General features: G+C 42.2%; 1 protein-coding gene across 4 annotated transcripts in view; it reads left to right on the top strand.

Moving 5' to 3' along the window:
- ANTXRL (ANTXR like) overlaps positions 1–27,077 on the top strand; it is a 57,347-nt gene extending 30,270 nt beyond the window's left edge. For all 4 annotated transcript variants that reach the window (XM_064430694.1, XM_064430695.1, XM_064430697.1 and 1 more), the window contains exons 13-18: positions 202–297; positions 908–946; positions 4,025–4,123; positions 5,141–5,308; positions 6,446–6,526; positions 22,018–27,077. In XM_064430694.1, coding sequence (XP_064286764.1) covers positions 202–297; positions 908–946; positions 4,025–4,123; positions 5,141–5,308; positions 6,446–6,526; positions 22,018–22,248 — 714 coding nt within the window. In that variant the 3' untranslated portion in view covers positions 22,249–27,077. The remainder of the gene's footprint in view (positions 1–201; positions 298–907; positions 947–4,024; positions 4,124–5,140; positions 5,309–6,445; positions 6,527–22,017) is intronic.
- The last annotated feature ends 587 nt before the right edge of the window (positions 27,078–27,664 follow it).

Genomic DNA, 27,664 nt, shown 5'->3' with positions numbered 1-27,664 from the left:
GGCTATAAACTGCAAAGAGGAGATGCTTCCCTGGTTTTGTGACCACAGACACTGATGTGATCCTAATGATAACAGAGATTGACTGCACAATCTGCCTGAGACCTTGTAGTGAGGAAAGGCTGACTCTAAATGTGTAACTTCAGGACTCCTGCCCTCTTTGAGACATACGAAGGTAACTCAGAATAATCATCTTGTTTGCAGCTGACTGGGACCATCCTTTTCATTGCTCTTCTGATTCTCTTTCTACTGCTGGCTTTGGCTCTTCTGTGGTGGTTTTGGCCCCTTTGCTGCACAGTAGTAAGTACAGTCTTTTAATTCTATTAACTTGGTTTCATCTATTTTCTGTCAAAGCACAAATTTAAAGTGTTGGAGTGGGTGGTTAACCTTGCTGTAAAAAACTGCCACATTTGTAAAGCCCTGATGCAACAATTTGCTTAAAGTGAGTGTTGAAGTTACTTTCATCTGGGTTTTTGATTGTTTCAAGGCCTATGTGATTTTTGCATTGAATGAGAATTTTAAGCTCATGGATATTACTTAAGTTTCTGTAGGGATCAAGACCTCCTTTGAAACCTGCTGCATAAAAGTGTAATGGAATTGATTTACTAATGTGTGCACAAGCTGTTATAATCCTCTTCAAAGACAAGAGGGTTTTTTACATTTTGTTCATTGGGGTTTCTTTAATTTATTAAGAGGAGCTGTGGATCTGAGTTAGTGCACAGATATTAACTCAGTAATTATGTGGTATTTTTCATCTCATCTGAGTTCATTTTCAATGGGGCTAATGAGAGGATTGAATGGGGGGGAATGAAGCAGAGTGACTCACGGGCAAGAAAGCAGGAAGGGCATAGTATTGAGATGGATGAACCCTACCATTGTCTCAGATTTCTCCATTATTTGTTTATTGCAGGTGATCAAGGAGCCGCCTCCACCACCGCCTCCAGAGCCTGTAAGTGTGCTATTTTTGAGCCACTGTAGTGTGCTTTCTGCCCAGGAATGTCAGCCCTGTAGGTGTCTTAATGACACCTTAAAGGCTGTGAGAGGAAGTGCTCTGGGTCAGGACAGTTATTTCTGCCTTCTGGCCTCTTTATATGCATAGAGGAAAACTGCTTCCATCCAGGGTGAAAACAGTTGCATAACTCAAAAATCCATAGGCCAACAGTTCCTATGGTATTTTATTCCTTCTGCTGTGCATCAAACAGGTGTGTGAGCAAATCTCTGCTTCTCAAGCTGTGCTGACAGCTGTCCCTCCTCCAGTAAAGCTGCCATTGTTCTCAGTAGAAGTTTATCCCAGATTGGTAGTAAGGAACAGTCTGGCAGCTGGAAAAAAGGACAGCAAAGGCCACATTCTTGTGGCTTTGCTACAGGAGGGGAGACAAAGCCTGCCCTGGCTGTGGCTCTTCTGTAGAGTGACCTTTGGAAGGACATTTAGCCTTTCTCCATTTAGGTTTTGAGCTGTTTGAGGCAGGATTGTATTTCGCCTTTTTGGGGACAGTAACTCACTGACCCTGACCTCAGTTCAGTTTCACCATACTAGTTTCATGAAAATAATAGTAGTAAATAAAAGCACCTCTAGAGAGAGCCTATGCCTGCCTTTATTTCTTTGCTAGGATAGACAATGAAATAATGGAAAAATACTTGGCTAACCCACAAGAGAAGCTTATAGTTTACTGTTAACTTGCTGTAACTTGGCATGAATGTAGGGAGGCAAACGCAGCTGCTGTTTTGAGGTTGCAAGAGGCCACCACTAGTGTGTATGTGATCCTGCTACTTGTCCTGAGCAGCAGCACTGTGACAATTTAACTTCAGAATGCACACCAGAATTCATGCTGGGGTCAGTGTGATTAGTGCTGTCACAAAGCCTGCAGTTGCAGCCATGCTGTGTTTGAAGGAGTTTTCAGAGAGCATCACAGCCCTGCAGAAGTTCCAGATGCTTTGCAATTTTAACTGCAATCAAATAGAATGAACTGATGTAAGCCTCCAGGAATAACACAGAATACAGATGTTATCCATCCCTTTTCTTGGCCTTGTCTTTATCCAGTATGAGTTGTAATAATCATGCATTGTAATAATTGTAACTGTGTGATGAATTTAATTACGTTTAGTATTAGGCTCCCTAGGTATGGTGACCTGCCCAGCAGCTGATACAGTGTGGTATTGCTACTATTGAACTGAATATAGGTTTGTAAAACTTGTTCTAAAGCACAAGCATTAGATTTCCGTGTGGTAGCTATTAGTGTTGCTTTGCTGTGTGTTCAGTGTAGGGGATATTTGGTATAAATCCTTTATCAACTGGAAAAGTACCAGCTGTTACTATTGGCTCTGTCCTGTTAGAGTCAGGCTTGCCAGCAGTAAGAGCTGTTAGACATGAACACATGAAATCTGTGTTACATTGCATGGAAGAAGCAGAGTATCTTAAATAGTACTCATTTTCACAGTGGAATCAAATATAAATGAATTAAAAATGCTGATGCACTTCACTGGGTACTGGTTTAGATTGGCATACAATGGGATAAAATTTGTGTATTTGTTGTACTCTCAAAAAAAAGCTTACTGAAAAAACACCAAACCCAACACCAAACCACAACACCTTCATTGTATATTTATTTCCCCAATTTGGGATAAAAACAAAATAACAGAAACAGAAAAAAAAAGAAAGGTAAAACAAACACTAAAAAGCCAAACCATAACAATAAAAACCCCAAACTCAAACTCCCCTTACTGGTTGATGCAAATGTTAGCTCTAGTCTTGCCTGGCCACACTAAAGAATTTGTTGGAGGAACTGACCTATTGAACTGTAGCTGAGAGACCACATGTCACTGAATAACCTAAGAGGTAAATACAAACAAAAATTAAAGCATGGTTTCAAAAAGCTATTACTGTCTTTTGGACTCTTAATTAGTTTTCCATTCCAGTAGAAACATGTAGGGCAATTTTGTGAAAATGCCATCTAGTGATGTAACAGTAATGTATGTCCCTCTATAGTATTTGGCTTTTTAGTTAATTTTTTTGTTTGTTTTTTAATTAAAAAATAAGTTCAGGTAGTGTTTCTAGGAGCATACTTGTACTGAGGAACAGTAGCAGAGAGCACTGTGCAGTGGCCAGTCCAAGAATAGCATGCATGTCTGCTTATAAGCATGAGGTACAGTTATTTAGGAATGAAGGGAATATTGTAGGAGGCTTCTTGTGCCCTCTCCTCAGCTATGTGTGTGCTTGGAGAGTGTCAGGCTGGGACTTCCAGGTGTCTTGACTTAGTGTAAAGATATGGAGTCTGAGAAATCCCAGTCACAACTCTTGGCTCAAGATAATAGAGCTGGAGATATGTTCCCCGGCTTGTTGAACCAGAACCATTTGCCAGCTTTTAGTTAGGCAAGAACAGAAAAATGAACCTGAAGTTAATTCCTGATTCAGACTCTCACATGTTCCAGAAAAATAAACATAATTCTTGATGAGTACTCTGGTTCTGCTCTCCCTAACAATTGTGAGATGCTTCTGTCTGAATTATTTTTCAAATTGTACAACTTGAGACAGACTTCACAAAGCATCAGCTAGTGTAGAATAACTGTTTACAGCTGCCATAAGAAAAGAGTCTGATGCACATGTTAGAAAACTCAACAGTGGTCACTTTTTTTTTCCTGTTAGGTGACATTAAGTTCTAAAAGTGCAATTAAATTATTTCTCTGGGCTAACTCATCACTGCATTTTCTGCATAGCACAGTGGCAAGCCAGTATATGTACAGTTCATCTATACTTTGCCTTTCCTCACAAATCAGTTGAGATTTTGGAGCTCACTGCATATTTCATTAAATAAAAGCAGCCTGGACAGAGGAATAGGCAATCCTCTCTGGCTTCCCTAGTTCAAATTGCAGCTGCAGAGACAAGAGGCTTTTTTGGGTTTTGTCAGCAAATAAGCATAATACACAAAGCCAGATATCCAAGGATTGGACCATAGGATGTTCAGCTGTTTTCCACAGTTTATGCTTTTTGTGTGAAAGCAGCATTAGTATCTCCCTGTCTTTCCCACAGGACTCGGATGATGAAGATGGATTGCCAAAGAAGAAGTGGCCAACCGTGGATGCATCTTATTATGGAGGTCGAGGTGTTGGTGGGATTAAGAGGATGGAGGTATTTGGCTTATTCTTTAGTGTTATAAACCCTAGCTCATTAAATTGAAAATTCCACTGTGTTTTCATGTGATTTTTAACAAGGACTGGAGACCAGAATTTAATCAGGGCCTGTGTACCTAATTCACACCTGCTGTCCAAATAACAGGCATCAAGCTGCTGTCATTTGCATGAATAATTAAATGAATCTAGCATTAAGAGCCAGAGAAAATTTGCAGGTTAAGAAATGAGATAAGCACCAAAAGAAGTTTCAGTCTTGTGTGTCAAACCCTTTGGTGCAGTTGCAACTGGTTCTCTTGTCAGAAGAAATTTGGGCAAAGCTACACTGATTTTATATTTGAGGGTGCTGTCTATGCCTGGTTTCTATGGAAGGGGAGGCTTCGCAGCAAGTTCCTGCAAGACTGCAGATGAAGTCTTAATATCCTTAACCATTTTCCTTAGAAGAATTTTATCCTTGATGCTGAGAATGTATGCTGACTGTGACACCATGGATCATATATTGTCCTTGAATGCAGAGTCACTTTTCTGCTTGAGCTAAGTCAGACAACAAAATCAGATATTAAGATATTAGATATTGGGGAGAATTTCTTCACTGAAAGTGTGATTAGGAGTTGGAGCAGGCTGTCTGGGGAAGTGATGGAATCACCATCCCTGGAAGTGTTGAAAATGTATATGGATATGGCACTTGAGATAGGGTTTAGTGGTGCTGGGTTAACTCAGTCATCTTAGAGCTGTTACCAGCTTTAATGATTCTCATCTGCCCCAGATCTGTGAATTCCCACAACACCTTAGATTACTGGAATGTGCAAAGGCTAGTAGTTCCAGCAGTTTTTGAATGAGACTGTTTTATTCTTAAATGTCTATTTCTGATTACTGTAGGAGTTTGGTGCTTTCATAAATTTGACTTAATTCTGGTAGCACTTGGACATCTGATGGGAACTAGATTAATATCTGTGGAAACCACCTGCTGGTGGGGACTGCTGAAGTGTCTCCTTACAGTGTGCTCTCCTGACATCAGGTGCGATGGGGAGACAAGGGATCAACAGAGGAAGGAGCAAAATTGGAGAAGCCCAAAAATGCTATTATTAAGTTGCCAGAACAGGAGTATGAGCCATGGGAACCCAAGCCAAAGAAGCCCCATGTGAGAAAGCCACCTTCCCAAAGAAAATGGTACACTCCAATCAAGGTAATGTATCTGACCCTCCATTTCAGCAAGTCTCTCATGTCACGTAAGATACTGTATCCCACTTTAAGGTACAGCCTTTCTTTCAGCAGAGCTGAGACAGCCTATTTAGAAAAGTGGCCATTAATCCTCACCTTTGCCTGGTTTTGGAATGTGTATTTCACTTGGCACTGTGTTGCTGTAATTTTTTGAGAAGAGTAGAGGGCGTGAGCCGAGATCTTCCTTTCCTCAGCTCACACTGTCTTTTCAGGTTCTCTTCCTGGGGTGCAACAGCAGATCCCTTGAACCCTAGAGAGGGCAGATGCTGTTTTCTGCCATCTCAAGGCAGCATAGAAGAGGATCAGATAAAGGGCACTGTCCTTGCTTTGACTGCATTGTGGCTAAGGGCTTGGGTTGGGATCCAGATCTGTTTCCCTTAGTTCAACCACAAGACAGTAGTGTTTGGTTTTTGGGAAAGTCACTCAGTCTCCCCATATTTTCACCCTCAGTTCTCCCATGTCATTATAATATCTGGTGTTTCAATGTCCTTTAATGTATGTATCCTCACACAACCCTAAAGGCAGGGAAGAGCTGCTATCTCTGCTTGCAGAGAAGGAAGCTGGAGGGCGAGCACAGTCAAGGCTGCAGCATACCCTGCTCATCCCAGGAATCTATGGCAATGTCTCAGAGCAGTGCTTTGTGGGCTGAGTTCCCCCTCTCCTGCATACTCACAGATCAATTAAACAGTGCTCAAATGTTTCTGGAAAGTTCTGTGAATTTCAAAGCCTGCCTAGGCAGGTATTCTTCTGGCTGTTTATCCATGCTTCAGTTCTCTTCCTCTCTGTACTGTACTTTTGTTCTGTCTTTTGTAACACCTAAAGTAAGATTAGTGCTTTAAAGTAACACCTGTCTAATTGTGCCTCTTAAGGGAGTTGTTCATATCAATCTACTGTCATCCTCACTGCATGTTTGGTATTGTCCCACTGGGGTTCTTCTGGTTGTCCAGATAAAGTGTACAGAGGCCAAGGTACAGGAGCAGTGTGTATTTCCATATTTCTTAGTGCAGAAAAGTTGTACCAACCCACCTGCTGTTTAATCTCATGCTATTTTTACCACATTTCTTGGTAATATCTTGCATCTTTTTTTTTTTTTTAATTGCAGGGTAAACTTGATGCACTGTGGGCTTTGGTTCGACGAGGCTATGACCAAGTCTCTCTTATGAGACCACAGCCAGGGGACAAGGTAAGGCATCTCAAATGCACTGGCATCACTCCTTTGGTAGTAGCAGCAATGCTCTTCCCTCACAATCAGCCCATCTTTTTTATTTTCGTAAGCTTGTCTCTTTTCACATTGCCCTAAAGCAAAAAACTAAACATTTTCAATGTTTCTTGGGTTTGGTAATTGAGTTCAATGGTTATTGAGAAATCATGAAGTGTACAGATGATGAAAAAACAAATCATAGCAAGGTTAATGGGGAACAAGTTGGAGTTGAATTGTGTGCAAACACATTTTTCAGTCATCTCCTACACACAGGCTAGGAGTATGTCCTGCCTTGGTGAAGTCTATTGGCCAAAAGTAGGTCAGGAGTAGACTCCTCCTGGGAGGCAGCAGGGAGTTTGTGTTTTTCAGAGCCACAAAGATGTCTGTGTACTGTCACTGGCAATAGCTTAGTTCAGAGCTCTCACAGTTTATGTGAGCCTGGCACTGTTATGTTTGTCTCTGTTTTGTTATTCTGAGGGGACAACTCCCTGAGAATTGAGTGCTGCTGCTTTGAGCTGTTTCACCATCAAGGTTTTGCTTTCTGCAGTGGTTTTTGTAACATGAGAACTAAGCAGACACAACTCTCTTTCCCCTGTGGGCAGAGTCCATGCATTTCATCACCTTGGCTCTCAGGTGAGGGGATTATAGAGTTACAGGAATAGGGTCCCTAAAGTGCTTTTTTGGGGATAGGACTGGTGCAGGTGCCCAGGCTTGTTTGCCTGGATAACTTTCACACCTAATGACAGACTTTAAAAGTAGCTCTAATTTGCATCAGCTAGAGCAGTAAGTTGCATGTCTCTTGCTTTTGGCAAAATATTATGCCATTTGTCTAGTCATTAGCCAAACGTGCTGCATCAGTATTTAAAGTTTAATCTCTTCCATTTTTCTTTTGGCACATAAGGAAACCAAGAGAACAAACCTAGCTTCCTACACTACTTTGTAAAATGGTCTTAAATGTTTCACTAAGCTGCATTTTCAAGGCAGCTGTGCTTGAGACACCTTATTTAATTTTTAAGCACGATCTAGAGCTTCTGAATAGGCTCTTTAGGTCCAGCTGTATTTTGATAGCACTAACATTGTATAATATGAATCTATCCTCTGCCTTTCACTCCCTTGGCTGGGACATTTCTATCAGTGCAGAGCACAACAGAGCCTCTGTTAGCCAGTGTGGTCAAGAAACATGCAGGGGGCTGGCTCAGAACAGGGATCCTCAGTTCCTTGCCTTCCAGCTCTGCTGTGGGGAGAACAAGGGGCTGAAAAGAGGCAATGTAAAACATCAAGCTGAAGGATTATTGTATCAGGGATAACATAAGAAAAATCAAATGTACATCTGGGAAATAGGGTGGAAAGAATCCTATTGAGCCAGATCCAGTGGAATCATAGAATCATCTCTGTTCCCTGGCCTGTGAAATTAACTAAGGCTGAAGAATATTGAAAGTGAAACAAGAATATAACTAGACAGCCTTCTGCTTTTTTAAAAAAAAAAAAAAAGATCTCACAGGCCTGTATTGCATGGAGAGAACTAGCACAGAAAGGAACAAGTTTATTATTTATTCTTTGAGTAACGTCTCTAGTAGCAGTTTCTCAGTGGATAATTGACTCCTTGTAAGCTGGGTTTTTGCTGGGGGATGTGTATAAATCCACCTGTATGTGCAGGTCAGTAAATGTGAGCACACACACACACATGCACACTGGTCATGGTGGCTGAAGAACTGGGAGATCAGGTCAGTGCTGGGAGGGAGCAGCAGCACGGAGCTCTGGCAGCCCCAGGAGCAAGGGCACAGCTCTGCCCCAGCCCAGGCAGAATGAGGTCACTCCTTGGCCAGCTGTGCTGGCAGCAGGCAGAGCATTTAGCATGGTGTTCTTCCAGGCTCTGCCATCCACAGGCCAGAGACTGTGCGGTGATCTTGGAGCGAGAGGTTGCTTTGGTTTGTGTGGTTTTGAGGGACTGGGGGGAGGGAACAGGGGAAAGAGTTCTTGGTGGGGTCTAGGTGCACCGTTTTTATAATTTTAAGGTCATTTCATAGCTGCCCATCCATCTAGTTTTCTTTCTTTATCATGGTCCTGTTGCCATTCCCCATCCTGCTCTTTTCCTTACCTGTGCCCTGCTTGGTGTTCTGCCCTACACATTACCTTCCATTTCCTTCTGTGTTTTTTTTCCTCATTTTCTCTCTCAGTTCATGTTTGCATGCCCTTCCCCTTGATGGGACAGACTGATTCCCTGCAGTCCTGTCTTTGGGAGCAGTAGGTTGGTGCCCAGCCTCCTTAGCCTGTTCCTGTCATGCTGCAGGACCTGAGCTGCTGGGAGCATCATGCTCTGGGCTGTGGCCTTGCTGCAGAGCTGGCTGAAGCTCTGAGAGTTCCCCTGCACTGGCTCATGTCTTCTATGAACTTATCAAGAAATGGATCTCAGGATGGATGATTCATCAGTATTAGGCAGGATTGTATTAATAAGTCTGTATTAATCCTTGTGAAAATCACAGGAGCTTTTTGGAACTGCCTATTTAAAGAAAACCATGCAGGCACGAGCTCCGGTGTTCCTTCTCCTGTGTGCCCAGTGTTTTGCTTGGCTCTTACAGACAGCTCCTCCTCTTGGGCTCCATTCAAGGTCATATCATAGCACCACCACTGAATTTTTTTAGTTTGGCAAGTACCTCAGTAAAGGGTCACAGGATCCCGCTCGCTTGACTTCCTCAGGTCATCTCTAGCAGGAATTTCTGTTGCACCAGGATGCGACAACAAGGGATAAACTTAGCTCTACCCCATCATTAGCAGCTAGGCTGTTATTTGTGGCATGGATTTTTGCTGAGCTCTCAGACAGCATCAGCAGAGGAGTGAAGTGATAAAAAGGGACTTGTGGCTCTGTGGTGGGTTGCAGGGCCTTCTGCCTTGCTGGAATGTACAAAGGTGAAGCCTTCATAGGCGTTTGTGCTACTGCTGCAGTGGTGGATCCCTTAGAGCTAGGCTTTCTTTCCACCCTTGCTCAGAAATGTGTGTCTTAGAGGACCAGCAGTCACTCTTCTGGCCCAAGAAAGGGACTGACAGCTCTGAGGTGGGGACGCTGGTCATCCAGCCACAGGAGTATGTCAGTGTCCACATGGCCTGATGGGGCTCTCTGTTGCTCAAGGGATTTCCTTGAAGACTTTCCCATCACTGTGTTGGCGTCCTCCTGATCTTGGTTCTGAGCTTGCAGCAACTGCTGTGAAGGTTGGAGTTTGGGAAATATTAGTGTCTGGCTATCTTGAAATATTTCATATGAACAAACCCAGTAGCTGTAGGGCAGGTTGTCAGTAGCCTCTGCAAGAGGTAAGTTTCAAGCTCTTCCCGTGGCCTCATGGTTCAGAAATGGGCTGTTACCAATGGCAGCAGGTAAACACTGAAAGCCCCAGTGTGTGCAGAGAGGAAAGGGAGGTGCTTTCCAATGGTCTGTTAGTTGCTGCTTTCAGCAATTCCATTCCTTTTTGCCTCTCAGCACGTACTGATTGATGCAGGAAATTCTTAGAGGCTCGGTTTACCAAAGTCCTTGACTAAAAACCCAACATTTTTCCCCTCAGGCAGAATTGATCATTTACTTTAAAGACTTTAAATGTGATCTTGTTATTTTCACTGAAAATTCTGTAGCTGCAACAGGGAGTGTAGACTGGATTTTGCTGTCACCATCCCCTTGTACACCCTTGGGACTTTACTTAGAAAAAAGCAATCACGCCTTAGTAGTACTACCCTGTGGTTTATACATGTAAAGCCCTTTCCTGGGGAACAGGACTAGAAGCAGGCTGATGTACAAAACTCTGAGAGCCTTTTTGCATTTTTCTTTTCCATAAAACTGAGATGAAAAATGTCACAAAGTATGAGCTGCTGGTCATTTTAGAAGCCAGATCTTCTGGATCCTTTCAAGTTCTCCCTCTTGAGTTACAGTGTGACTTGGAACAATGAAGAGAAGCTGGAATTTTAAACAGCAGCCTTTGAAATGAGGAGTATGTGGGTTCCTTATTCTGTGCATCCCTTTCAGAGTGATCACTCTTAGTCTGATAGGTTTGTTAAAGCTCAGAAGGTCTGATTACCCTCAAATTTTGTGTGATTACTTGTAGTGCTGTGACATCTATGTGCCTTAGTTTTCCTAACAACAAAATATCATGAGAGCACAGTATTTACCATCCTTACAGCTGTGAGGTTTAGTGTTCTGCCAGGCATTTGGGACTCCTTAGATGAATCATGGGACACCAAGCTAATGGATTATTAATGACTAATAATTACTCTCTAGCTGCTACTTGCAGGTGGTCAGCAGCTTGAATGCAGCCCACGGTGATGGCAGCACCCACCTGTCACGCCACGGTGGCTGCCCACGCACTGGTGCTACTTGGAGCTTATTCTAATTACTTCTCTTCAAGACCCAGTAATGGATTTTAATAGGCTTCCCTGCCTCTTGCTTGGAGATGTGTTGTAATCACCCATGTAACAACTGGCAGAACTACAGGGGGGGCTGGAAAAGCAGCACTGAGCTCCTGCAGACTGTAGTTATCAGGAAAAAAAGCCTGGTCCTCGGGCTTTTCTCCCTTTGCTTTTCACCTTCATAAGCTGCTGAAAAATAGATGAGGACATTGGCTGCCACAGTAGGTGATCTCACTTTGTCACTTTCAATGAAAATATGACACGTTTAGCTCCCATTTTGCTACTTTTTCTTCTTTTTTTAAAGGACATGGGTATCGCTGATTTATTCCTGCTTTAGCAGACATGGCATGGGGGAAGAAGCTCCTTTTCTGTGGTGTGGGACCAATGTCCTGATGCACAGTTCCCAGGACATGTTGAGAGCTGCAGCTGGAAACATGTAATCAGTGACTAATGAATTTCCTGTCCTACGAGAAGCCCATATACTGCATTGCCCTCACTTGTGACAGGATTGTGTTATTTCTGTTGTGGAAGAGGAATTCACAGACTTTGGGGATGGATGCTGTCTGTCAGCACCCAGGTCAAACCAGCAGTCTGTTCATGACTTTGGCAGCCAGAGGCATGCTCAGGAACAAGAGGCTCTTGTGAAGGATGAGTGTAAGTCCCAGGGCTGGTGTTACTTGGCACACAACAGGGTGAAGAAGGATTGGCCTCGTGGTTAAGGCACTGGGTGTAGCTACCATAAGTTACTTCACTTCTGTTGTAATGCAGTTGTACAGTGAATAAGTGAGGTGAAGAGTAAATTCTAGGATTCTGAGACCATGTTCCTACCAGCACTTTCAGCACTTAATAGACAGACTCTGTTAGGTAGAGAAGGGACTCTTCTGCTAGTCTTAGAACATATGTGCCACTTTTCTGTTTTTCTGATATTTATGATACAGGAATAGCTTCATCAGGTCTGATTCTCAGGGCTTTTTTATCGGGAACATGTCTTTAGGATAAGGCCTGGTGACTTAATTCCTCACTAACTGCAACTCTGCCATGCCTGCATGGGAGGAACAGGCTCTTGTGTTATCACAGTTTTCCAGGCATCACTTCACTGATGCTCCACAATCCCACAGCATGTCTAAGGGTGTCACTTGAAGCCTGGAAGCTGTCTTGGGCCTTAGCAGTACTGCCACAGGGCAGTACTGATGGCACACCTCTTTTGAGAGGAAAAGTGCACAAATGCACACGCGGCTCCTTACTAGGACTGCGTGTACAGATCCAGTTTGCACATGGACAGGTATGGTTTATTTGTTTCTCAGCAGCGCCCTTGGATCCGTGCTGAACATCATCTGACTGTTTCAGTTGATTTGCTGGGAGCTGTGCATCCCTCATTGTCTTTGAGTTGGGTAACACTGCAGAAAGTAACCTCCCCAGCCTTCCTTAGCTCTGTGCTTACATTGCATACTTCTAGTAATTAGGCAGAATGTGTAATGCTGTGACCTTCTGACGGTGTTTGAGCTACAGAAATAAAAATTATTGTGTAAGAGGATGTATTCATACTATTATTCACACTAAAATTCTTGTACAAAACAGTAACTAAAATTTAAAATGTATTGAATTATTACTTATTACTTTCCTCAGAGGAGCTGTAGTTCCAGATGTCTCTGTTCTGTAGAAACTATTGTGATTAGTGTTGTGGTACCACAAAAAACCCAAATCACAGTCTCCCACAATACAAGTAAGAAAAAGTCACTAGATAGCAAGAAGAGCTTATGTTAGGTCTTGAGATGAACCTAATCTTGCTTTGAACATTCCAGCTTTATATGCCAGTTTTAGTCTCAGATAGGAACAACAGGACTGCAAATGTCTTGTGCTTTCTGTGGCAACATTGGAGTTTCTACACCATTTAAAAAACATTCAGGTTGGTTGTTTTGGTTTAGGAGGTTTTTTTTGGCATGTGAATAAATCCCTACTTTCCTCCTCCTTTACAGGTTTCTTCTAGGGAATTTAATTGCCCAAGCAGACAGCTCAGTCTTCATTGGCTTATTAAGGAGTGGGATATACAGAAACTTTGAAGTGGGGCCTAACGAGAGCAGTGTACCTTCTTGCAATGCTGGTGGCCAGGCACTCTGAGTTGAGCATTGAAAAATGAGAGAAAGTGTATTTGGGGTTTTTTCTACTGCTGGGGGAGAGGCTACTGACTCTGCTGAGGTGAGAGCAGGGTATATAACAGAGTTCTGAGGAGAGAGCTGGCAACGGGGTGCCCATGGAAAAGAGCAAGATGCACAGGTGGTACTTGATAGCTGCACAGGGGAAACATGGCAGGGATCTATTTGCACAGTGTTAGGTCTCTAGCATATCTGAAATGGGACAGAGTTCCATGTCAGGACTTTGGTACTTGAGCTGCTTTTCTAGTGTGTTCATTCTTAGAGTGAGGTACATGTGTCCCAAAACAATCTGCCATTCAGTTGAACACAGGATCTTTTGCATGAGAAGAGGTTTTCTGTGCTTTGTCAACATCCAGCACTGATAATGAACTGCATGAGTCCCATCCCAGAAGAAGAAAATACATGTGAGATAAGCACAGGGAAAGCTGAGAACTGTGGATTTACCATCTACTTGCTCTAGGTAGCAGTAGAGCCATTTAAGGACCCAGAGAAGCATTGATGATAGCTGTATCTGTTTCCAGACTCTACACAAAGAGGCAGCCTGTCTGAGTGGTGGGCCAGGATCTTACATTTTTTGCTAAGGCAAGGAAAAATAATAACCATTTCCACCAGGAATCTCTGAGTTTCCATTGTTATTCTGTGCCCTAGTCAGGTGAATAACATCATGTACACAATAATCCCGGCTTGCTCTTGAGAGACAGTCAAATAATTCACTCAGGAAGGTATGATGACACTTAATTGCAGTTTGAGCAAGATCAGTTATGGTCCTTTGTGGCCTAATTTGCTACTCCCAGCAAGCCACCAATACCTCAAGGCTGAGGCTGTTGCACCCAGCAAATGTTTGTTGCCTTTGTTGCTGTGCTCCAAAGCCCTCCCCATTCTAGGAGATGGACAAATGCAAAAACCTCTTCCCTGAAAACACCAAAGGAAAGAGGAAAATCTTTTGCAAACCAACCACTGTTGTGTTTTTTTCTTGAACCACATTTTAGTCTGGTCAGCATTCAAGTGTGGAAATGTGTGGTGCTGTGGTTAAAACAAGGGATGTGAGTCACAAGACTTCATCTTGTAAATACCATTTTTTTCTCCTGCATAACCTTGAGTAGATGACATGACCTGACAGTGGCTCTCCTCAATTCCTCTACTCTGGGACCCTCATCCATAAAAGCTGTCAGGAAAGAGGAAGGGAGTAAACCATATGAGAGTGCAGGTTTAAGCTAAGATATTTTTCTGAGGTTTGGATGGTTTTGGTCTGGTCATGCTTTAAGATTCATGTTGAATGTAAGGTGTACCTGATAGACCTTAACTTTGGTTATGTCCAGTGTTATCCTTCTGTTCCCTTTGTCACTTTTGCTTTTTTAGGGCTCAGAATCAGCAGGCTTTGTTATGGATCTGCACTGTGCATTAGCTCAGCCACAGCAAGGTCCAAGACATGTGATGTTTTGTGCATTCCTGCAAGATATCTTGTGACTCTGGCCATTCTTTCAGGAGATGTCTGTAGCCCATTGCTGCATTTCCTTGCTCAGGCACAGCTGGAAGCAGATTGCAATTTCCTGCTGAATGGAGTGTGATGCATATTATTTGAATAGCCCTGTCTTCAATACTGGGGTGGGCTCTTCATCTTTCTTTCCTTGTGTGCCTAAGCTGAAAAAGTGATATCAGGCATGAGAGAGCTGGATAGTGGGCTTGTGTTCAGCAAAGTTTATTTTGCTGAAGAGTACTGGCTAAGCTATTCCTCCCAGAGATTCCTCATTACTGTCCACTTCCTCCAGTGGTAAATTGGAAGCAGCCCCCTTGTCTTCAGTGTGTTCCTGCTGAACAGACTGCTCCCAGCAGACCCATCCTTGTTTCAAGCAGTGCTGTGCACAGCTGGACTGTGAACTGGGGAATAGTGTCTGCAGATGTGTGTCTGGGAAAACTGTCAGTGCTTGACTGTATTCAACTCTCAGTGTTCTGATAAAAGAAACTACAGTAGCCTGGGATAGTGCAGCTATTAATCTTACTGCAAAACAGCTCCTGTTTTAATTGCCTGGTAGAATAGAACACAGTTTTCCCTATTACTGTCTTTATTTTGATTTAAAACTGTTCCTTTAGATGGTCTGTAAATGTTTTTTCATGTTAGAAGAATTAGCTGAAGTTGAAAATATACCCTTGAAAAAGTCTCAATAATTTCAGTTTTGTTCTGAAACACCTTTTCTGTCTGAAACTCAAAGATGATTTGAAATGAACAACACATTTTTCAAGCCTGAATTAAACTTATTTTGACATACTTGTTTTACCTGAAAAATTAAGACTTTTGGTTGCTATTGACTTTTCCTTAGGCCAGCAAGTGAACTGAAAGATCACTTTTATTGCTGCTGTTATGTGCAATGCATACCATGGGTCTGTTTGTGAGTTTGCCCTGGCAACCTACCTCCCTTGGTCCCTGGGGGATCCCTGGATGGGATTATTACACATTTAGTGTCAAAAGAAGAGCTCCTGTGTTCTCTCATCCCTTCCCCACCCCATAAATCCTATTTTCTCAGCTATATGGCCCCCACAGCCAGGATGTCTGAGGGCATACTGGACTTTGAAGGGGTTTTTTTTTTCTCCCAGCTTATTTACAAACAAGGCTGGTCCTACTTGGCCTCTATGAGAGGGGCTCAGGCATCTTGCCTGAGCTTTTTGGGCAGCAGTATCGGCCATTTAGGATTTTGTCCTAAATGTGTCAGCAGCCCAAGGAGTTGCTTAGCTGTGTGTCACTGTCACCATGTGCCCAGCTCCTGGCCCATGTGCAGGATCTCAGAGTTTGTGAGGTAGGGATTAACTTCCTGTGCTGTGTCTCCATGGTGCTGCTCCAGTGAGCCAGGGTTTGTGGGTGGTTTAGTTTGGTTGCTAAAAGGCGAAAAATCAGATATTTACTTGTAAGAGGGGTTTTGTGAACTTTGTGAAGGATTCACATGTGCCTCAGCTGCTTTTAAATATCACTGCCCCTTCCTGGGTCAGGATATGTATCCTGTTTAAAGTTGGGTTACCTCCCACATCTTAAAGCTCAGCCTAATTCCTTTTGCAATGAGCAGCACTTTGGGTGAGCCCAGTAGGTTACACCTCTTGGTAGCATCACTTTGCTCATGCTGTGCTGTAAACAGAGTTTGCTGCTGCTGCTGCCAGGATGATCCTTGTGCATTTGCATTTTGTAATTTTCTATTTGAATTCATCTGATGTGCCTAAGGGCATTACAGGGTCCTCACTGTTACAGTGAGTGATTCACAGCCCACAGTGCAGTGATTTCCTTCCCCTCCAATAACTCCATCATAGAAGGGAGGGAGCAAAAGTGATAGGAGTTTACTTAGGAAGAGGCCAGGTAATACACTGGGAAAAGAATGGGCTGAACTTATTTTCCTTTTCACAAAAGGAAATAATTACATTCTCATTGCTGGACACTGCCACTTTACTGGACCTTACTTTCAAAACCCTCTTCTCTTCAGTCAACCCCATTTTCTCTTATCTCTTCATGGTTTTTGATTACCATCATTATAGGTGTCAGTCCTGAGCTGCCAAATAGCTTCCCAGAAAATTGTTATGTATAAGTGAGGACATATTAAACTGGAAGATATGTATGAGAGTCAGATTATCATGCAAACAAATATTTTAACTTGATGATATTTAATGTTTTGATTTGAGCCCTGATAACCTAAAGTGGCTTCATATAAAAATTAAAGACAATTTCATGAAATAATTGTTAATGATTAATGAAATAACCACCATATAATTAATTTTGATTATTATAATTTAATCATTAAATAATATAATTAGAAAATAATTATAAATTGCATATTTATTAAATTGAAAGCATGACCAATCACCTAACTGGTGATATGGGAATATCTGGAACTTCCAGTATTTTATTTTTCAGCACAAAAACAATATCCAAGTCCCAAATGTAAGAGCAGGAGTTAGTAAAAGTTACTTGTATGTGCCTGAAAACCAGGCAGCCTTGGGTTTTACGTGACAAACTGTTTCAGCAGCTCACTAATTTCTAGCCTGTCTGCTGCAGGGTAATCAGTGCAATTCCCAGGAAATCCATGAAGGTTTTAATGAGCCATGACATGTTGAGTGCACAGTCAGCGTGAAGCAGTGCAGTGTGAGGAAGCTTTTGGCAAAGGCTGATGCTCATAGATCCTGGCTCCTGAGGAGCCAGCTGCTAATCCTGACACTTGCCCAGGGACCTCAAATACTGGGAACTCTGTACCACCTTGCTTCATCTCTTTCACTGTACAGGTGTTGTATCCATAATCTACCTCTGATAAATAGATGAGCCAAATGAGTTTCCTATACTGGCTGATTTAGGATATTCTGTTTAGGTGTTTCTGCTAGAACACTCTGGTTCTTTATTAGAAGACAGGGTAGTCCCTAATTTTGCCAAAATTCAATTTTTCCAAAAGTCACTGGGTGTCTTATTGTTTTCTGGGTCTGTGGATCAAAGCCTTCACTTAGCTAAAGTGATCATGACTTTTTGTATATGCTCCCTCTTGTGGTTTTGAAAGTAGCATAAAATTTGAATCTATTCTTCTGAGATTTAGAGCTATATTTTTGTACTAAACTGTTGAGATATTTGGGAAGTGAAGCTACATGCTGATGAACCAGGTCCATAGCAAGTGGCAGACTCATCCCACAGATAAACATAGATAACAAAACTGGAGAGAGAGCCCAAGGAAATTACATTCATTTTGGATTTCAGCATCCTAAATAACACTTACAATAAATAATTATTTAATAATATTATAGAACTATGAAAATTATTATAAAATAATAAATAATAATTTAATACTTCCAAACTGGGAGCAACTTAATTTTTAATTTGGTAGTCTAGTGTTTTGAATGGCCACGCTCAAACTGTTAAAGAACTTATTTTATTTCAATCCATTCTAAAATGCAAGTATCGTATTCTCAAAAGATCAAAGACAAGAAAATTTAGTAAACTAAGTGAAGCTAACTCTTTTTCAGTCACACACCTCTTCAAATTCAAGTTGCAGCACTCCGTAAGCCAAAATAAGAGGGAATGGAAAATCAAGCAAAATTTATAACAGGAAGGATGTCTTTTATTAGGTCAACTAATGTAGTTAAAAATAAGAAACAGGCATACTTTTGTGTACACGAGTACGGACATGCTCAGAGATGAAACTGGAATTGATTTTTGTTAAGCACCAATGCATGTATTCAAATTAAGAGAGAAAAGGGACAGCTACTGGCAGGTGGCCTGGATATTTTTAAAATTCTTTTTGCTGAAGTGCTGCTAGTATCATGGATGTACAGACTTCATGAGTGCCCCATGGCACTGTTTGAATTGCCTGGATTGACAGTCATTTCTGTCAATTGAAAACTTGCTGAGTAGTAGCTAAAAATTCTGGGGAAATGAGTGCTGGGGAATGATGTAGTGAGCACTGTGATGAAGGTAGCCCAGCAACATGATGCGGTGGGTTTCAGGAGGCTCCTCCCTTCCTCCCCCCCCTAAACCACACACAATAACACATCCTAGGTGGTCGAGGAGACTTTGCCTAGAAGTACAAAGTGCCTGAATTGCACATGTGATTGTTACACTGGGATAAAAGCTGGAGTTGGGACAAGGGCAGATCCCACTGCTTCAGTATTTGTACTTTTTGAAAAGGCAATTTGGCAAGCAGCATAACAAGAGCCTAACAAGTGGATGGACATATGGGGAGGCAAAATAATTGTGCATTAGGAAGGGGGTGCAGATGTGAGCTGCAGCGAGGGCGTAGCTCCATATGGCTCGTTGCTGACCTTCGGTTGGTGCCTGAATGGCCGAACGCGGTGCGGGTCGCGCCGTCGGAGCGGGGCCCAGCCAGCAGGGCTGGGTTCACACACATCATCTGCCTCCTGGAGCACAATAACTCAGCTACCGACAGCTGTGGTGCCTGAGATCATCCTGGTACTGCTGCACCTTGCAGCTCTGGCACCTTCCCTGAAACACTCAGTGAGTTCCATGCTTCTGGAAAAATATATATCACTACCACTACTAAAGTGGTGGTGGTTAATCCCTGTTAATCCTCTGTGCAGGAAGAGCAGAGATAAGTGTGCAGGATACTTAATTTCTGTCTGTGTTCCCAGGGTTTAAAAGCCCTAATATGCCTTTGGAAAGGAAATTACTTAATTCTTTCAAGCAGAGAATATTAAAAATCCTGTGGTTAGTATGTTTATTTGAGAAACATAGTGGATTTTTTTTTTAAATAAACTAACCCCAGAGGGATGTGCATGTTAGGTAGAATAACAGTGGCACTCTGTTATAAGGAGACTGTGATGTGTGGAGGGTTTAATTCTTCAACCTAGAAATCCTTTGACAAAATACACTTGATCAGTCCAAACTATCACTTATGATTTATTATCATTTGTTCTTCCCTTTCCCTTTTCAGCTGTTAATCCTGACACTGACTTAGAGTTTGGCCCCATTTTATCAATGGCTGCTTGAAGTGCTCAGGAGGATTTGCTCCAGTATTCACCAGAAGTCTTTGATATATGAGATTGTAGGCTAACACTGATAATCTTTTGTGAGGAAGTGTCACAATACATACATCGATCATCCAAGCCTCTATCTGTCAGACTCTCCCAACTCAACCGTATTTTTCATGACACAATGCAGCGCATGGCCTTTAAATTACCCATCTGTCTGACAAATCAGTGAGTGTGGCAGAAACTGGCAGCAGTTTGACGTCGCCTATCACTTTAACTGAAGTGAAAGTAATGCAAACAGATTTATGGGATCCCCTTTGATTATAGACTATGAATATATTTGGAATTGATGTTTGTGAGAGAGACACAACAGAGGGGCAGGAAAGGCTTGTAGGCAAAAGCACTAGTATTGGGGTTGCAGCTTTGCATTTACTATGAGGGAGATTGTTCTGTCCTAAATTTTTCCCTGCCCATATGGTGCATCTCATCTGAACACCTCTGACCTTTTTTCTTTTTCATTTTTTTTTTCTTTTTCATCCAGAGTGATTATTTAGCTGCTCTAAATTCATAACTTTATAAATATCAAGGCTGAGTTTCTTAAATTAATTTGATGTACAGCTGTTAAATATATCTGTAACATTCATTGTATGTCAGTTAATATGCTGAATTTCCAAGTGGGCTTTGAATACAGTGGGGCACAGCAGAAGACAAATACCTGGCAAGGATGGCTGCTTGCTGCAGTGCTGGTGAGGGCTTGAGTTCTGTGATGGAGTAGAGCAAAGCATTGACTTGGCTTTTTTGATCCAATGGTTTAATCTTTGCAGAAGTAACCAAGACCTTGGCTTTTGCCTTTTGCCTCCATGCAAAGGCTCTGGCCCCGGTATAGTATTGCCATGAACCTGGTTCATAACCAAAGTCTGGCATAGCAAGCCTCGATTTTTAGGAAGAGAATTGTATCCTACTCATTGACACTGTTGTTTAAGTGTAGTGGTGAATTTTGATGCTGAAAGCTGTGGCCTGAGTGTGTCTCCTGTGCAGGCAAAAACGTGCCCATTCAAACAACTCGTTTCTGCAGTGAGCTCTGGAAGCCCAGAGCCATTCAATCCAGTAAGTGGTAGGTTGGTACCCTTTGGGTTTTAGTACATTTGTAAAATAATTTTCTGAGCTGTGGAGCTTACATAAGCTTCTTTTGAAATGCTGCTTGCCTTTCTTCAGAGAAGCCATAGACTTAAGTGATTCCCCTCTCTTTAAAGAAATAGTTTTCATGAACAAAAGTGCAGGCATTGGAAGTCACTCAACAAAACAGTTGAGCTTCTGCTGTCATGGCTTTTGCCTCGTTTCCTGAGGAAATTGTGATTTGTGAGTTTGCCACAGAAACTCAGCCCATTTTCTAAACACCTTCAGAGTCTTCTCGTGCCAGGCAGCACTGAGCCAAGAGAATCAGTGACTGATGTGGGTTTTTGTATTCCTGCTCCCTCAGCCATTGGTAGCTGGAGAGGATCATGATCTACAGCTGCTTTGAGATAAGTTTTCTATATTTGGAATCCTTCCCCTGAATTTGCTCAGGAGATGTTGTCATAACCTCGAGCTGAATTTAGTTTGTTGATTCCAGTGTGTAGCCTATCTGAGGTGCCTCACTGAGTTTGCCGTGTAGCTTTTGCATTACATAGGAGCCTCTAGCTGCTTCCCACAGGAGAGGCTAGGTGGTCTTTGGGGTCTGTCTCTCTTCCTGTCTGGAACTTGGTTAGTGGGAGCCTATGCAAAGCTTTATTTTGGCTAAAGGAAACCCTGATATATGTGCATTTAGCCCCTAGTTGACTGGGACATCCCCAGTGCTTGCTTTTTTTTTCAAATCCAAGCTACTCCTGTTTTAAAATTTCCACACCCAGTGCTTCCATCGGGTCTGCCTGTCTGCATCCCGCATCCATCCTGAAAACACACTCATTGGAGAGCTTTCTGTGCAAGTCCCACACCTTGGCGTTTCTGAGGGGAGCCACATCTACACTGGAGCACAGAAGACACATGTACTATCCCAGTGTAATGTTCAAAGCACAGACATCAGCCAGGCTAGGATCTCATTGGAAATGAGAGCTATGGATTGTCTTTGCTAATTTTGTTGCTCTGGTATAATCCTGTATGAGTTTTTTTTCAAGCACAGTTTTGCAGTCAGGGATCCCCCCAAGGCAGGCATGACTTGGGTGGAGCTGTCCTTTTAGGCATGTTCTGCTCTAGTAGCACAGCAGAGAGCACATGTCCCACTGTGGTCCCTATTGGTTTAAGCCAGTCCTAGGCTATTCTCTACAGGCAGTAGCTCTGAAAAATCAAGGAAAGTACGAGCTTTAATGCATCATGGTTTGAATATAATTTCTAGGACCCAGTCAATGATACTGGATGAAGTGTAGCCTGACCTCTCTGCTTATAGTACCTTTGACTAGCTACCGAGTAACAATACCTGCTTTTTAATAATGAATTTTTCTTCACCTCTAGGGAAGGTGCATAAACTTCACCCGTGTGAAATCGGATGGGACCTCTGCCCCTTACAGCCCACCACCGAAGCTGCCATTGCGCGACAACGCTCCCCTCAACAACGCTCCAAGGCATCCTTCCTCTCCTGTGTCTCTGCAACCTCCTTCCAGGCAGCCACCTCCTGGACCACCTCCATCCCGAGCCCCTCCTGGACCTCCTCCTTCACGCCCACCCCCGCAGCCCATGGCTTAGAGTGCAGCAAAACCTGATCGACACATGTCTCTTTGCTGAACACAGCATATTTATTGAGTATTGGTTTACAGTTAAAGATATCAGAATTTGTTGCTGGTCAGCAAAAAGAAGAAAAAAAAAAAAGGGAAAAAAATATTGCCAAGTGTCAATTTTAGTGTATGAATATATTTATACCACACATGCTGAGTAAACATTCAGTGGAAAGATTCAGAGCTATGGGGTATAGAAACAAACCAAAATGATCATCTAGATACAGTAGCAGCTTTTGTGTGTATACTTCTGGAGATCTATTTAGATAGGACAGTTGTCTGACTTGGTGTGTCAGATCATTCATTAATAACTGCAGCCAGTACTCGTGCATCAGTGGCTTTGATAGCTGCCACCTGCAAATTGGTTCAGCATAGTTCATTGAGGAATTTGCTTTCTTTTCCCCAACAGTACTGCATCCAGATGTTAATATGGATCAACAATTGCAAAGATAACTTTCTGCCTTTGGTTCTGCAAGTGGAATTTCCATGGAAGTTTTAAGAGGCCTATAACAGGAATGAGGTAACATAAGACTGTCTGCCAATAATCTATCATAGAAGAGGGATTTTTTTTTTTCCCCCTGGCCCAGTTTTGGGCCTGCCATCTCTGCATATGTTTAGACATGATAGGATAGCCACTGAAGGTGAGATACTCTATCTAGAAATCCAGATGTTGTACAAGACTTGAGTCCATATTTCTCCCAAGTTCAGAGGAATTTTGTGAAAAAAAACTGGCTTGGTGTTTAGTTTTTATTTACAGAAAGAGTAGTCCAAAAGGAAACAAACATACATGGAATTTGAATGTAGATGCTGTAGTAAGCAGACAGAATGTGTTATTTATATCAGCAGCATTGAGGGACTGATTCTGTTGCTGTTTGATTGGATAAATTTCCTTTTGACCTTACGGCCAAGAAGAATTCGTTCATTTTGTGATTAAAACAGAAATTCCTCTTTGAGCAGCTCTTTCTTTAGACAATTCAGATCCCACTAATATGTAACCCTGCAGTCTACCTGTGGCTGAGAGGCATGGTGTGAAGAGTGAGTATGAGCTTTTATCCCTGTTTGACATGCTTGGCTGCTCCCCCATGCCCTCAATTCTGGGTGTCATCAGAAGGTGATGGGAACACCCACACAGAGGTGGGAATTTATGACGTGGGACTGGGTCAGCCCATTATTAGTGTTCACTGAACAATACCTGAGTGGGTTGTGCCCAGAGCATTCCCTAGTGAATCAAAATAACACCTGAGCTTGCTTTTTCTCCACCACTACCTATTGTATTGGAGAGGGAACTTATGCCAGTCTGCTTTGGCACTGGCTGTGTTTTTAGGATAGTTGTAGAAATAATGATATGTTGCATTATGACACAGCATATACCTATTTCTCCATCTGTGTGTGGGTGTGTAACACATCACAGTAGTTATTGGCACATTAGTCTAAGATAAATCACTAACTGTTTTGTGCAGTTGCAGATTTAGGACCTTTTCATGCAGTTGTTACAGGCATATAAAGTTGTACTGGTACAAACAGAAATCAAGCTTAATGTTTCCAGTGGAAGGCCCACTTGCAGAACAGCACCAAGCTCTCATCAGTCTATGCTGATCACTGTGACATACCGTGTGTATGCAGCTGAGGCTGTCAAACATGACTCAGAAGAACCACAGAGCCTCTTTCTCCTTTGCACTGCTCTGCTCTCTTGAGCTTAGCTCTTACCTCATGTACATTGGTGCAGGTAGTGGAATCATGGTTGTGAGTGCCAGCTGGCCTTGGAGCTGTTCCTAATTTAGGCCAGAGCCAGCAAAGCACTTCTGCATGTGTTAAAATGTCCTGCAGGTCAAGAGAAACTTCCTTATGCCCAAGTGCTTTGCAGACCTGTGACGACTTTGTGATCAGAAAAGAGAATGGGGATGCACTCAACCCTATCCTCATTCTTTTTAGGCACTTGAATAGGGTCTGCATAATTTGGTTCATGAGAATGGATTTCTGTTTGGAGGGGAAAGAAGAGTATGTGTGTGTGTGTGTGTGCGTGCCTGTGCTTGTGTCTGGGAACTGCAGGGTTTTGTTTGGTTTCTCTTGCTTTACAAAAATTGCTTGAGAGTTGCAGTTCTATGAATAGAAAGGCCTTTTGCAGCCAGTGTGACACAGAGTCATTGCCTATCTCTGTTTCTTTCAGCTTAAAGGTGACACTAAAACAAGTCCTATTTTCCACTGCAGTTCTGGTGAAACTGCTTTTACCCCAATGAAAGGAACTGGATGATTGCAGTGAGAGGGCAGGAGGAAGGGTGGGGGAAGATGCTTTACAAGCAGAGATCATTGATGGGCTGGTAATATGGAAAGCCTGAAATAACCTTGCTGGGTCTAAGACCATTTGTAATGTGTATGTACGGTGAATCTAACAGCTTCTGACATTGGTTGTGTGAGGATACTTAGCCAGCAAATGCTAACTAGAAATTGAAATGGCAGAGAACAATAAAACTTTGACCCGTGCCAGGACAAAACAGGGCATTAGAGCCTTAACTTCTTGTGAGGCTGCAACAGACCACTGTTCTGTAGATGCTGTCTCTTATCAACAGGCAGCAGTGAGATTGAAGCAGTGACTTAGGGGGTCAAGAGTTAACTTGAGCTAATGAAAAAGCCTGGGAGCCAGATTTTGTCTGGTCTTGCACCTGTAGAGGTCTTGGGAGAGGTGAGTAGAGTTGGCGATTTGCCCTCACGTTCATGTTGGTGGAATTTGACTCCCTACCAGTGACAGCAGAGGTGTTGGCTTAGGCAGGGCTTCTCACAGTCACGCATCCAACGTGCCTGTTGTTTGCAGTTGAGGAGAATATTGGTCTTTGCTGGAATAGACAGTCTTGCAAAGGTAACACATACTAACTAATTCTGTACAACTTGTAAGTGCAACAGGAATAGGAACATCTTAGGCTTTGCCAAATCCCAGGTGAATGGATTCATGTATGATAAAGCAGGAACCGCCATGGATTTGAGAATTAGATTTGGCATAAATGGAGTTTCCTGCATTCTCACTCTAAAAAAATTAGGCATTTGGTATGTAACTCAAGTTTTGGCTGCAGTCTCTATGACAGGAGCACTGCAGGTTTAGTTTGCTGGTAAAGCAGGAAGGGAAAGTGAACTTTTTCCCTAAAACTGAATTTTCTTTGCAAAGGTGGGAGCAGTGAATATGCTGCACTGGCTACAGAAAGGCCTTTTGGTTGTATAGAAATGTACCCATTTGCAGTGATCTAAGGCACTGTAGCAGCACAATAGGAGAAAGTAGTTGTTATTTTATTGTCTGTTGAGCTTGATACTTACCTAATATAAATCAAAACAGACCAACTGAAATCAAGGCAGTAATAATTGGTGTCCATCAGCTGAGAAATGTCTGAAAATAAAGGGACAAAATCCCTCTAACAGGCCTGTTGTTTCAGTGTTTGCTTTGGTATTCTTGTATATGCCAATTGTGATTACAGTAATTACACTGCTAAGAAATGTTCTCATGTGGGAATGATTCCCATGTATTTTCTAGTGTATAGCACCATTTGACACTTGCAAGAAGTGAATATCTATGCTTCCCCAAATCCTAGAGGAAAATGTGGATTCAGGAGACTTTGGTCTCACACTTAGTACAGATGTGAAAGGACACAAGGTGCAGAGCAGTGAGGAGGGAAATTCAGTGTGTTTAAACCTGATACAGAACCACATTGATCAAAGCATATTTATGGCCATTTTTCAAGCTCAGTGCATGTGTTGCCATCTGTGGGAGTAGCCTGCAGAGCAGACAGTCCTAAAAAGAAAAAGAAAAAAAAAAAAAAAGGAAAATAATCAGCTTCTCATGTGAAAGAGCAAGCATAACAATGAATGACATTATTTCATGAACTGTACCAGTTCAAATGCATGTGCACCTGGTGCTCCTAATGCTTTTTAGTCCTGTTGGTCTTCAGACAACATGATCAGTAATATGCTTTCTCTCTTTAATAATTTGCTGTTTGTATTGTTGCTACTTCGGGTTTTTTGTGGTTTGTTTGGGTTTTTTTTTAAGAAACATTTCACTGAGAAAACAGCCCTACTTCTGTAAATATAGAGTTTAATTTGGAGGAGACAGCACACTTCTGGATGTTACTGCTGGACAGTTATTTATTAAAAGGGGCTCAAGGTGAATAAATAGAGGTGGCTCAGGATACATGCATGCAAGTGTGATAATGCAGTATAGCATTTTCAGTTCTCTGTAATTTTGGGGCATGGGGAATTTTTGGGTCATCCTAGTTTTTTTAGAAGTTTGTTACCGATATACCTTTGAATAATGCAATAGAGATTTCTAGCATATAACAGTGCTTGAACAAATGTGTAGATTACGATAGATTTTTTTATTTGGGAGGAGAAGGGTTGTGCGGGAGAAATGTTTTTGTTTTTATGGGGGGAAAATGTACTGTACTCTGTTTTTAATTTTTTTGTTTGTTTAGAAAGATGTAGTGTTTTCAGAAATAGTGGGCATGTGGGCTGATCCACAGCTGGGGCATGGAGGTGTGGGACAGAGGAAGCAGTACGATTTTTGAGGGATAAAGAAGCTTTACATGGGGGTGTGGGTTTGTTACTGGTACATGTGGTACAAATTTCTGTAACTGACATGCTGCTTCCATGTTATAATCATGTAACTTCATGCATTTTATGCACATGCTCCGTTTTTCTGAGAAAACCTTGCCAATGTAATGCCTGCATGCATATGTGGGAGATGTAGCCAAAATCTTGTAATCCAACATAATGTAGTCTTAATGGCTTCAGAATCAACAATAAAAGTGCTTACTGGTTAAACACTATAAAAAATTTTATTGCAGGGTCATTTAAAGAGGTGATAAGCTTCTCTGTATCTTCTTTCTAATCAGCTCAGCCACCTAATGGTCAGGAGAAGAATGCGGAGTCAGAATTACTATCCTTGACTTCCTGCTAACTTAATTAGAGACAAGAGTATGTTCTGTGCCTCAGTTTCATGTTTCTAGGCTGGAAATTTTGATCTTTGTCTGATTCAAAGGTAAGCCATTGTTTGAAACCAGGTAGAAATGCTGTGTAAATTGAGCTGGACTTGGGGTTCAGACATTCATTGACACATGGGGCAGAGCCTGAAATAATTGCTGCTGTCTTAAAGAGGAGTCATAGAACACAGAGACATTAAGTAAAATCCATGCAAGATAAAATGCCAGAGCTCAAGACTTTAACAAAGAGAAATTCCATGGGAAATCAAACACTGGAGTCAGCAGGCTTCAGACAGAACTACAGATTTTCAGTCCCTCCCTGCTTCTGATGTTTCCTCTGTATCTGTTCCAGCCCCACTGAGGAGTGGGGGTGGAGGGCTGGTGGACATAAGGCAGGCAAGATATTCAGCAGAGGTAGGCCACAAAATT

Source organism: Passer domesticus, chromosome 8 (genome assembly GCF_036417665.1).
Source record: "Passer domesticus isolate bPasDom1 chromosome 8, bPasDom1.hap1, whole genome shotgun sequence".
NCBI lineage: Eukaryota > Metazoa > Chordata > Aves > Passeriformes > Passeridae > Passer > Passer domesticus.
The sequence above is the reverse complement of the archived record's forward strand: the minus strand, read 5'-3'. Positions and strand labels throughout refer to the sequence as shown.